At 44.5% G+C, this 13,278-nt stretch overlaps 1 protein-coding gene across 2 annotated transcripts in view; it reads right to left on the bottom strand.

Annotated features, from left to right (window-relative positions):
• CCDC30 (coiled-coil domain containing 30) overlaps nt 1-13,278 on the bottom strand; it is a gene marked incomplete at both ends in the record, with an annotated part of 74,565 nt that overhangs the window by 430 nt on the left and 60,857 nt on the right. For both annotated transcript variants that reach the window (XM_080920762.1, XM_080920761.1), the window contains 5 exons: nt 121-188; nt 4,215-4,329; nt 4,644-4,780; nt 7,249-7,390; nt 12,032-12,144. In XM_080920762.1, the coding sequence (XP_080776888.1) occupies nt 121-188; nt 4,215-4,329; nt 4,644-4,780; nt 7,249-7,390; nt 12,032-12,144 (575 nt within the window). The remainder of the gene's footprint in view (nt 1-120; nt 189-4,214; nt 4,330-4,643; nt 4,781-7,248; nt 7,391-12,031; nt 12,145-13,278) is intronic.

Consider the following 13,278-nt stretch of genomic DNA (forward strand, 5'->3'; position numbering starts at 1 on the left):
AAGCCAAACGTAGGAAGAAAAGAACCCAGAGCTGTGTTTTTTTTGAAGACAGCCACTCTGAACCTGTAAGGAGCCAGCTCAGGTGTGCGGTTAATGACGGTCTTGAGGTATGCAACTCACCTGGAGTTTCGTAAAGGTAGTATCTTTCTGAGTATTTCAAATGCAGCATTGTCAGTAATCATTGTTTCCTAAAAGAAAATAATGTATCTTTTAAAAATATAATTATTTTTGCTTTGTGTGTGTGTCGGTCTGTCTGTCAGTCAGTCTGTCTGTCTGTCTGTATGTATGTATGTATGTTAGATCCCCTAGAACTAGAACTACAGAGGTGGCTGTTGAAAGGCCAAACCTATTCCATCTTGGAATGGGCTTCCATCTTAAAGAAAAAAAAAGCCTGAGAACATGATCTGCAGCAGAGCCCAAGCTATACCTACATATTAGGAAGGACCTCATGCTTATCCTTGGCCAGAGATATTTCCTATCAATCACTTAATCCAAGATTAGTCAGATGTTCTTGTAGACCATTCATGATTGTATATGGTCTTGTTTCAGAGCACCCACCTGTTGGCTTACAATAGACATTCAGTTAGATACTTGCCAGGATAGAGCCCCCTCATTTCCATTTCCTATAAAACCTTGTCCTGGGAGGGTCCGAGGCTGCTCCACCTTCCCTTCCTATTCCATCCTGCTGTGTCAGGATTAGGTTGGGGTAGAGCCCAAGCCTGAGCGTGTAATAAAGGGACCCTAATGCTTTTACATTGCAGGGAGGGGGAGTGGTGAAGATTGAACCAGGGCATTTTGTATTCCAGACAAGCATCCTACTAGTAATCTATTTCCTGGATTTTCTTGGTTTCATTTGCTTATCTGCTTCTGTGTGTAGAGGTCAGAAGATGATTCTTTCCTTCCACCATGTGCATCCCAAGATGGAACTCAGTTGTCAGGCTTGGCAACAAGCATCTTTACCCGCTGAGCCATTTTGCTGGCTTACTGATTGATTTCTTTTTCATATAAGTCAATGTTAGTGTACTGCAATATTTGATTTTTATGTTGCATTACTTTCTTGCTCTAATAGAGTTATTTTAAAGAGCTTGTGGTTCAGATTTTCTGTACACAAGATCATATCATCAGCTCACAGTAACAATTTTACCTCTTCATTTTCTATTTGGAAGCCTCTGTGTCTGCCAAATTACCCTGTCAAGAACTTCCAGCACTTCCCTGAACAGAAGTTGGTCAGAGCAGAAATGTCGAGTCTTGTTCCTGACCCTAGAATGAAGCCTTTTAGCTTTTACCCCTGAGTTCCATGTCAGCTGTGTGTTTTTCAAACATGGCCTTTATCATATCGGAGTACATTTCTTCTATGTCTTTTTTTTGTGAACTTTATGACTTTACAAATAAAATTGTTCCCCCCAGAAAAACACATTCAAGCTGGCCATGGTAGCTCATGTACTCAAGAGGCTGAGGCAGAAGGATCAGTGTGTGTTTGAGGTTAATCTCACCTATACAGTGTGTTCCAGTCCACCCAGGGCTATAGAGTAGGGGACTTCGTCACAACCCTTCCCCAAACCAGTAGAACCAATGATGATGATGATGATGAAGAGGAGGAGGAAGACAAAATAAAAACAGAGATGGACACAGACCACATTCTACATGGGTTTACTGGTTTCCCTGGACTGGACCACAGCTTAACCTTTGATATAGACCAAATAATTCATGCAAGAAATTTCCAGCAGGGGGCTGGAGAGATGGTCCTGGGATTGAATCCAAGTCCTCTGGAAGAACAGCCAGTGCTCTTAACTGTGGAGCTATCTCTCCAGTTCCTTATATATTGTTTTTGTACAAGAGATAAAACATTACATCTTAGAAGGATACTCTTTAAAATTCAAGATGTTCTAAATGGAGGAGAAACATGTCATCATGTACTTTAGATTTAGGAAGTACTTTAAATTTAGGACTTAAACAACTCAAAATCTTCAGGAAGTCCTTGAAATTGACCAGATTTACTAGTCTCCAAGATGATACACTAGTAAGGACTTGTAAGAGACATAATCAGAGCAGCTGAGTTGCCTGGAAGGGACTCTCCAACCTGTTGAACTGTCTGTAGGTTTTATAGTGTGCTCCAGATTTCCAGCTCTCATGAGCTGTCACCCTTGGTGAGATGGCTTTTGGTGATGCAGATGTCTTTGAGTCATTTCTTCTCCTGCAAGTAAACCTCAATCATGCTCCTATAAATAACCCTAACAAGTTCATTGGTTCATCAAATGGGCTTTGATGATGTCTGTTCTTTGGTCTGTTGTTGGTTCCCTTCTAGGGTTGTAACAGAACCCCATACCTCAGCACAACTGACTCCATGACAGAAGTACCATTCAGGTTGTAAAACTCAACATGTAGACAGCATTCTCTGCCTAAACAGAAACAAAGGCCTAATCTATCAATGTTCATAGTTCTGGGGAAGTCTCTGAATGCACTAACCTTCCCTTTTAGTTTCTATTGTTCCAAGTCTGGCTAACTGTTCCTGTTAACTGAAGTATATCAACTGAGGACATGGTTTTTGTGCTTAAAAGCTCACCCTGAGAAAGGTTCAGTGCTACACTGGGATCCCAAATACCCAGTATAGCCACCAGCTGGCTAATAAAGCCTTTTGTTTTTGTTGGCGTAGGGGCAGAGGGTTGGAGGCTGGGTTTCTCTGTGTAGCCCTGGCTGTCCAGGGACTCACTCTGTACACCAGGCTGGCCTTGAACTCAGACGTCCATCTGCCCATGCCTCCTGAGTTCTGGGATTAAAGGTGTGCACCATCACCACATGGCTTTTTTTTTCCAAGTCCGCGGACTTGGTTCTTTTCCTCCCCAATGTGGGTTCCAGGAACTGAACTCAGGTCTTTTTTTAGGCAAGACTACCTACCATATACCCTACTGGTATAGCCTTCTTGGTTGTTGTTGTGGATGTTGTTGGGTTGTTGTTGTTGTTGTTTGGTTGAAACAGTCTTATGTTTCAGGCTGGCCTGAAATCCTTAAGTAGCAGAAGCTAGTCTTGAACTTCTAACCCTCTTGCCTTAGCCTCCTCTGTTCTGGAATTACAGGTTCGAACCCCCATGTCCAGCCTCCATATAGTCTTCTGATTTGTAATCCTGTCATAGTTAATCAAAGGTGTGTCTGCCTTTTCGTACTGAAATGTAGATATATGAAGACATAGACTCTAGGAATTCCCAGACCCAGCCCAGTTCCTGGAGTTAATGGTTGATGAATGAGTGAATTGAGTGAGGAAGAACTCACTCAAGCAAACAGTGAAACTATTGGTAAGCAGGTCATGTAAGCTGGCAGTTCTGCTTCTGATGATGACTGGGAAACACCTCGTGTAGTTTAGAAATAATCCCCTTTGTGAGAATAAACAAGATGCAGGTAGCTGTAGAGCTGATGCCCAGATCTGTAGAGAAGTGTTTCTGAAGGGAGACCTTGGGAAAGAGGAAATAGATGCTACCCAGGACCCATTATCTGCTTCTACTTACTGAAGTCTCTCCATCTTCACCAGCCAGACTCTGGTCTTCGACTGAGCCCGTACTATACCCTGAAATTCTCCTTGGCTATTTGTCTGTTTGAATTTGGAACATACTTGTTTTTCTCTGACTCAGTTGCTCTCCTCAGTCTTGACTCGTTAGCACACTAAATTGGCTTTACTCAACCTTTTCAAGCCTTGGATCTTCTGTTTTTTCTCTCCAAACAGGGCTAGAACAATATGCTGCAAACAGGGTTGTTTAGAAGGAGGCATATCTGAGAGACTATTTATCATCTGTTCATTCTCAAAGTATTCTAAAGTGTCTGCCTGCAGATATGTTCAAGTATGAACTATACCTGTCCACAGATACTCATGTATGAGCTAGACCAGTCCTCAGAAGTGGTCACAGATGAGCTACAGTTCTTGCCCTCAGAGTCCTCACTGCTAAGTTACTGATCTAGAACAGGAAGAAGGCAACAGCAATGTATCACATTTGGAAGGATGCTCAGAGGCATATATAGACAGCTTCTGGATTACACAGGATAAAAGTGTTATGAAAGTAAACCCAGTGATGAGCAGGACTCACCAAGATCAGTCAGGGGCATACTGCCCCATGTACCCATGAGGAACCATTCTGCTACAGCTCACCATGAAGCCAAGGTCAGGCTGTAGTTCCAAGTCAGTAAATCTAAGAGAAGGCAGGACCCAGTACAAAGCACACATCTTACCTCTTCTCTGCGAATCTGGATGCTCCTTATAATTTGCTCCAAGAGGCCAATTTGCTGCATGAGCCGGAGGCAGTTCTCCTGCAGCTGCTGGTTTTCTTTATCCAGTAAAAATGCCCTAAACGTGGCACAAATTGAAGACATAGCTAGAAAATGTCTCCCTTCCTTCCTGTCTGTGCAAAGGTCAAACACAGAGCCTCATGCATGGTAAGCATGTGCTTTATCACTGTTATACAACTCCATTAACTACAAACTCCTTTTCCCCTCATGACACTCTCTTTGATGCCACAGTGGCTGAAAACAGAAGACAGCAGAACAAGACTCACAGGGTGGCCAGACTTTCAAACAGTCTCCAGAAACACCCATACCCTGGGTAGAGAGACCCTTCCCACACCAACCCCCGGAGCTCAGGGGCCCCTCCACTGAACTTACTTGCTCTGGAATGCAGATAGTGTGGACTTGTTGCTGCAAATCAGTTCTTCTTGATTTGTGACTTGTTCTAGAAGCTTCCTCTTTTCCAGGAGGAGGATGTCATTTTGGGTCATGATCTGGCCCTGGAAGACTTTCTCCTAGGGAGAAGGAGAGGAACATGTAGATGTAAGAGCTTCAGTCTTAACAGTAACTACAGCAACTCTTGTTTTCTCTTTCTGACTCTCGGATCTGTTGGCACCTGTTTGGCAACATCCTTAGCAATACTGTCTTCCTGTTTGTGTTGTTTAGGGAATGCACACATTCACAATTAAAACTACCTTGGCACTCAATCTCCAGGAAGAAACAGTTGTCTTCCCGGTGTTTAATCCCAGCCGGTATTAAAGCACCAGCAAGTGCAACAGAGTTCTTCGCTGTCCACTGAAATCCCCCTGGATACCCTTCCCTCTGCTTTGTGGATGTTTTGTTGTTGTTTTGAACAGAGACTTGTTGCATACCCTAGGCTGATACTCTTGCCTCAGACTCTCAAGACCTGATGTAACAGGCATGTGCCATGGTGCTCTACTCACTGTATTCTCTTCATCCATTCACTCATTCACTCACTCATTCATTCATTCAAAGCAATTATGTGGGTATGCACCACAATGTGTATGTGAAGGTTGACGTGTAAGTTGCAGGAATCAGTTCTCATTGAGGACCCTATGGGTCCTGAGGGATTGAATCAAGTGCCTTAGTATCTTTACCCACTGAGCCATCTGCCTGGTCTGTAGTTATCATGTTCATTTATAGGCAGAGGGAGAAAGACAAGAACTTAACCTCCTTACCACACCCTAGACAAACCAAATTACCACATACCTAGTGGCTTTGCATGGCAGGAGCTTATTTTATCACAGTCCTAGGCTAGAAGTCTGGAATCAAGATGCTGCCAGTACTGGAGGCTGAACCCAGGGCCTTGTGTAGGTTAGGCAAGAGCTCTAGTGCTAGGTTACACCCTGAGCCCCCACAGGAACACCATCCCAAGCCTCCTCCTGTTGCATGGTTGCCAGGCATTCTCCATGTTCTCTGGCTTGGAGACATATCCTTTCCTCTCCACCTCTGTCCTCATGGGGTGTTCCTTCCTATGGGATTGTTCTGGTCTCAGCTTCTGCCACTCCTCTTGCAAAGATGTAGGCAAATCAGACGTATTCTATTATTATTATATTAATTATATAATACTTATTATTATATTGGACATATCAAATTCACTCACATCCAGGACAACCTTGTTTTAATTAACTATACCTGCAAAGACCGGATTTCCAAATTGGTAGGTTGTATCTGATATTCTACGGAAGGACATGAATTTGAGGGACACTGTCTAACCAAGTTCCTGTACACATACACACAAAAGACTATGATTAAACAAGGTTTATTTTTATTTTATGTGTGTGTGTGTACCACATACATGGCTGGTACCCAATAAAGCCAGAGGTGTCAGAACCCCTAGAATTGGAATACAGGATCATTATGAACTACCACAAGAGTTCTGGAAACTGAACCTGGGTCTTCTATAAAAGCTGCAAGTGTTCTTTTCTTATTATTTATTTATTTATTTTTATGTACCTGAGTACATTGTAGCTGTCTTCATTCACACCAGAAGAAAGCACAATGTGGTGGTTGCTGGGAATTGAACTCAGGACCTCTGGAAGAGCAGCCAGTACTCTTAACCACTGAGCCATCTTTCCAGCCCTGTTGCAAGTGCTGTGAAGCCCTAAGCTATCACTCCAGCTCCAGGACTGATGCTTCCACTTGAAGGTGGGACAATTGTAAATCACTACTGAGGAATATCTTTAATGTCTTATTTGGGTTAGCAGTCCTAAAAGTCTTGCAGGTCCTTAAGAGATCCCTCCCATTCGGGATGCTGGGCTAGCTCAGTGACTGGAGTGCTTCCTTTAGAAATATGAGGCCCTGAGTTTGATTCCCAGAACCCACTCAGAAATCCTGGGCATGGCTCTGAGGGTTGTAACCCCAGCAGTGAGTGGTTAGAGGCAGGGATCCTTGGGTGCTTGTGGCTACCAGTTAAGTCTCTTTGGTGAGCACCAGCCCAGTGAGAGAATGGAAGCAGGCACACTGTGCCTGGGGGATGACCCCTGAAATTGTCTCCTGACCTCTACATGCACCTTCATACAAGCAAACATCCACACACATGAGTTGTGCGCACACACATACACATACACACACACATTCACACACCAATGTACACACACACATGCACATGCATTAATAAATAAATAAAAAGAGGGCTGGAGAGATGGCGCCGTGGTTAGAGCACTGACTGCTCTTCCAGAGGTCCTGAGTTCAATTCCCAGCAACCACATGGTGGCTCACAACCATCTGTAATGGGACTGATGCCCTCTTCTGGTGTGTCTGAAGACAGCAACAGTGTACTCTTATATAATAAATATATCTTTAAAAAATAAAGAATTCCTCACACAGAAGGGTGGAAAGTAGTAGCAAAAATGGAAGCTGGGGCCGGGAGAAGTCATGAGTAACGAATGAGAAGGTGAGCGGGCGTTCTCAGACTGCCAGCCGCCAGTGGGGTCACTGTGTTCTCTCTTTTTTTCCTCACCATCTCAATTTTCTGTTGCAGTTTCCCAGTTTCATCTTCGAGTTCCTTAATCCTCTTATTCCGTATTTCTAACTCGTGAGTTAGACGGTCCTTGACCTTTTGAAGTTTGGCTTTGTGGCTCTGGTGTTTGTCTTTGTAGTTTCTATAAAAGCAAAATTCAAGATAAGCATGGTAGAATACAGGTGGGATCTCCTTCGGATGTGACCTGTGACCTGCAGTGTGGATGCTGGCTTTCCTTGCATCTTCTTCACCTATGAGGGATGCGTATAGAATAATCCCCTCTCTTCAGCTGGCCCCAGGGACTCAAGCCTCTGGCTTAGCTTGGTTTGAACTGACAGCTCTTTAGTGTCTGAGTTTAATTTAGGAAACTCCTGGGCTTAGGAATTCTGAATCCTGTCCCACTGAGGAAAATTATTAATTATATTCTTCTAGTTTCTGGCTACACTGGTGTGTTTTGTTTTGAGACAGGGTCTCACCATATATTCCTGGCTGACCTGAAGTTTTCTATGTAGACCAGGCTGGTCTTGAACTCACAGGGATCCATCCACCTGCCTCTGCCTCTCTCCCAAGTGCTGAGCCTAAAGGCATGTGCTACCATATTCCGCCTATACTCTTTGTATTTTAATTTTTTAAAATTATTTTTCCATAACATGTATGTGGAGTTCAGAGGACAACTTGTAGGAGTTTGTTCTCTGCTTCTACCATGTGTGGGTTCCAGGGATGAACTCAGGACATCAGACTTTATGGCAAGTGCCTTCCTTTAACAGCTGAGCCTAATCGCTGGCCCTTAATTTGATTTTATCATTACAGAATCCACGAGATTTGGCTGAAGAAGGGTTGTCTTATAAAATAACGAGATTATTTTTCCTTACAGCTAGGTTTTCCCAGCTTTCCTTGTGGCTACGTAAATCCATGCAGTTGGGTTAACAGGACGTAAGGAGAAAAAGTGTGCCTTAAAAGAAGCCGACATGAGCCTGCCTGCCCTCCCTGCTTACTGCCCGAAAGGTGGGGATTGCAGTGACCTGCCTCCATCAATGAGGAGGAGTTCCACATGTTAAAGCTACAAGATGCAGAGCCAGGTGACCACGGCAGATCAGACACAGACAGGTCTGAGTTCAAGGATAGCCCAGTTTACAAGGTGAGTTCCAGGCCTACAGAGAGAACCCCTGCCACAAAACAAAAACAAAACAAACAAACAAACAAACAAAAAACCCAAAACTCAAAACTAAAAAACCAACCAATCAAAACAACAAAACTAAAGACTACAAACAAGGTGCAGGAGCAACAGCAGGACCATGAAAGCCTCAGCTTCTGATGCCGGAACCTCCATGCTGGTCACGGGCTGCTTATGTCCGCCATGTCAGATAAGAGAGAAACACCCGCACATTCTGCAGGCCTCTCTTTTGGTTCTTTGAGGCAGACTCTATAGAGCTTAGACTGGCTGGGGACTCACCGTGTGGGCCAGACTAGCCTTAAATTTATGATCCCAGGGCTGAGGTTATAACAGGCATGTGTCACCTTGTTCAGCTTTATATCTGCTTTGTATGTGCATGTGTTCACGAGTATGTGCAGGTCTGTATAATCGTAGATAAGTATGGAGGACAAAGGTCAATGTCTGAGTAATGTTCTTCACCTTGTATTTTGACCCTGAACCTGGAGCTCACCCATATGGCTGACTAGGCTGGCCAGTGAGCTCCAGGGCCTGCCTGTCTTCCCCCTCTCGCTCAGCGCTAGGGTTATAGGCTTATTACTTGGAGTTGGGGGACTTGAATTCAGGTCCTCATGTAACTACTGACCGAGCTGCATCCTGGTCTCTGAAGCCAGTTAGATTCAGTTTTCATAAGCACCCTAACTAAAGGCACTCACTGTAGACAGCTACCTTCATAAACTTGCCACAGACCCTTTCACCCATGGCCCTTACACAGTGCCTACTACAGAGTGTGAAATACACACTTCTATACACTGTTTCCAGCTCCTAAGAAGATGATTCCCTCCCATAACAATCTCCTTTCCCGTTGTACTGGAGATGTGTGGTGGAAGCTGTTCCCTGGTGTCAGCGTCCTGAGGCGCATCAGAGATGGGGCATCTCATAGTATATACACCTTCCTATCCTCCTCTAGGTCTCTCAGGCTTTCACAGTGATGGATTTTTGATTTTGAGACAATTTTCTCACAATATGGCCCAGGCTGGCTTTGAACTCCTGATCCTTTTGCCTCCACTTCCCGAGTGTTGAGATTATAGGTGTGTGACGCCACAGCCACTAAAATCATGAGGTTTTTTTTTTTCTTTCTAAAATGTTGAATCTCATGTAGCCCAGGATAGCCTTGAACTTGGCTACACATCCGAAGCTGACATTGAACTTCTGTTCTCTTGCCTCTACTAATCAATAACTAATGTTACAGGTCTGTGATTTCACACCCAGTGATGCTCTGACATTATCTGACATACAGTGCATACTTTCAGAAATTCTACTTATCGTGGCTATTAATACCCTAACTTGTGCTGGAGAGTTGACCGAGCAGTTCAGGGCACTTGGTGCTCTTGCAGAGAACACAGGTTCAATTCACCCACAGGACAGCTCACACCATCTATAACTCCAGTCCCAGGGGATTCCCGTGCCCTCTTCAGACCTCCAAGGATACCAGGCATGCATGTGGTGTACTTACCTATATGCAAACAAAACATTCATACACATAAGATAAAAACATGGATTAAAGTCCCAAGTCTTGAGCTTCCCAACCAAAGAGCGGCTACCTTACCACTTAGATTAACTAAAAAACTGTTTCATTTTGAAAGGGAAGGGATAGAGAAACTTGGAAAATAGCTGATTCCCAGTACGTTTAGTGTTGTCATGCTTTCTGTCTAGTTTGTAAAACTCTGTGTACATGTATGTATATCTGTGTGTGGGTTCATGCACACATGATGTCGGACAGCCAGGGAGAACCCAGAAGCTTCCCTGGCTACTGCTGTCTGCCTGTCTGGCTAAGATCCTGGTTTGATCTGAGGTTCTAGGTCTGCTTGCCCAAAGAACGTGCAGCTTTTCTGTCCTTCTGACTGTGTGAGCCACCAGTCTCACGAGATAGCACAACACTTAGGGGAAAACTTATAGTTTGTGTCTAAGTAAAACCAGATGGCTTATTACTTGGGCTTCAAGAAGGTGAGGAATTTGTTTCTCTGGAAAAGCAGTTGGGAAAACATGTAAATACAAGATTTATCGGTAAAGTTCAGGAGTAGGACCAAGGAGTCAGAGACAAAAAGGAACCGTGTGCTTTGACTTCTCCTTCCATAGCTCTTCATAGATCTGTGCTCTCTGCCTCTGGATACATGTTAGAATGGCATAGTAGTGCTCTGGGAAAACACTGGTGGGTTTTCATAGATTTTGATTAAACTCATGTATGTAAGGACCCACGCACATGCAGCTGAGATCGAAGTCATGACCTTTTCTAAAGGTCATGCATAAATAACACGGGAAATTATTCGGCTTCACAGCATATACACACACTCCAGTGGAAAGACCTGGCCGTAAGCACACATGTAAATAACGGAATATGTTGGGCTCTTGCTAAAGTCAGGCATGAAAAGAACAACACGCAGAGCGAGCCTACTTGGAAATTCTGGGAAACGCAGACCGCACAGCAGCAGTTGCCAGAGGAAGACACAGGGGATACAGCTGCAGACTGCACATGCGCAGGAGAGGCTCAAGCAGTGGGGACGTGCTCTGTCTGCATCTTGATTGAGGTGGGAGTTACATGTATTTACACGTTTGTCAAAATGCATTGAATTGTCTATTAGTTTTTTGGACATGTGTTCTATATACGTTAAAAGCAGGAACTCTGGAGGAAATTTTCATCAAGATCCCGACTCCCTTCAAAGGGGGCGAGGAGAAACAGCAGCGCCTCCATCATGGTAGCAGCAGTGGCAGGATGTTTCTGGGCGTTTGCCAGGGCATTAAGGATGCGTAGTGCTGTTCAATCATGGGCCGTGGAGCCATTCCAAAGGGAATCAGACCTGGGGTGGGGTGACAGGCTAGCCTACGCTTTCCCGACTGCACTTTTGCTCTTTGTGCTCTTTGGCGCCAATTGCTGGTCAAGGCACGAAATTACACTGAGTAAAATAGTGTGGTTTCAGCAAGCCTGTACAGGGAGTTCTGTTGGCACTGTTTGTCGATGACAGTGAGTATGCAACTTGGACCTCAGGGAGGTGCCAGGAGGGCTCTGCCATTGAAGCAGGTAACACTGCAGCGATCAGTGAGGACTTCTGCGCTCCCTGGTTCTCTGGTGTCTGGTGTTCATACTGTCCAGGCCGAGGAAATAAAATAAGAGACAGCCTGGAGAGGCAGCTCAATGCTTAGGCACGCTTGTGCTCTTCCAGGAGGCACCATTTCAGTACCCGATACCCACACGGTGGCTCACAACTACCTGTACATAACTCCTTTTCCAGGGGATCTGACGCCCTCTTATGGTCTCCAAGGACTCCTGCATGCACATGTAAACGCATGTAGGCTCACATAAATTAAAAATAAATGGCATTAAAGAACTTAGGGAAAACTCTTGAAATGAGAGGGTATACTTGGGGAAAGCAAGATACATGCAAACATAGAGTTTCATAAATAGTTAAGTCTGTCTTCTTGGGAAGGAATTGGGCCCCTCATCTTCCTTGGAACAGTGTGTAGATGGGGCTGGGGAAATTGTGCTGATGGCCCCAGTGGTGTGATTGCTCTGGGGGCTGCTAACAGATCAGCCCTCTGTATCCCGTTTCTCCACAGGGAACCTGCTTTGTTTACCTCACGTGATCACCAAGTTGCTCCAAAAACTGCCCGTGTTCTTGCCAAAGTGCTTCCTTTTCTTGCTGCAAGCTAGATAGTTTCTCTGACAATTCCTGGTTGCTCTTGACATACTGAAAAACACGGTGGAGAAAAAGGACTAGTCTGTGTCTGTGCGGTCAAGTCCTCACATCAACTCCAAAGGGCAAGATTTGATGAGCCTTGGATACTGGTCTGGTCGGAGGTTTCAGGTCTAGCTAAATTTGGGTTTGCAGAAAGACCTGTATCCTTTTCCACTCTGGGAGCTGGCTCCTTCATACTACAGGAAGACAGGAGCTCCTGGCTCCTGACCCTTCCTGACCTCATCCTATGTGTCCCTTTGACTGCTTATTTCTATCCTTTAAAAATGATCTCTGTAACAAACCAGGAAACAGAAGTGTAGTGTTCCCCTGTGTTGTGTGAGCACTTTAGCAAAGCGACTGAATCTCAGGAGGAAACACTAGTCCATTTCTAGTTGGTCAGAAATTCTGCAGGGGAGCTGAAGATGTGGCTCAGTGGTTAAGGGCACTGACTGCTTTTTCAGAGGTTCTGAGTTCAAATGCCAGCAACCACACAGTGGCTCACAACCATCTGTAATGGGATCTAATGTCCTCTTCTGGTATATATATATATATATATATATATATATATATATATATATATATATGTTCTGCAGGCCAGCCTAGGAGTGTGGCTCAGTTGCCAGAGTGCATGCGATAAGTCTTGAGTTGGATCCCCGCCCTTGCATAAAACTACATGTGGTGGCACTTATAATCTTAGCAACTGGTCAAGAGCATTTTCAGCTACATAGAGAGTTTGAGGCCACCTGGTGCTGTGTGAGACCCTGTCTCAAAGAAAGTGGGGAGAAAAATAAATAACTCCAGAGTCCCAGCCTTGCCACTGGTTCTGAAGTCTCAAGGGACTGAATCCTTCCTAATCCGTGTGGTCTGATGCAATCGTCTCCACATTGATTGTGTCAGAATCCAGTCAGATCAGAAGATATCCAGCTTCTGGTCTCTCAGAAGCACTGCTGACTTGCCCATAGGCAGAAAGCTGCACATCTTGGGGGTCACAGGAGACTCCAGTGTTCACTGGTGTGATGTGAGCATAGAGAAGAAGGAAGGCAGCTTTTTTTGTTGTTTTTTTTTGTTTTGTTTTGTTTTTAAAGATTTATTTATTTTATGTATATGAGTACACTGTAGCGGTCTTCAGACACACCAGAAGAGGGC

The sequence above is a fragment of the Micromys minutus genome, assembly GCF_963924665.1.
Source record: "Micromys minutus genome assembly, chromosome: 9".
Lineage (NCBI taxonomy): Eukaryota > Metazoa > Chordata > Mammalia > Rodentia > Muridae > Micromys > Micromys minutus.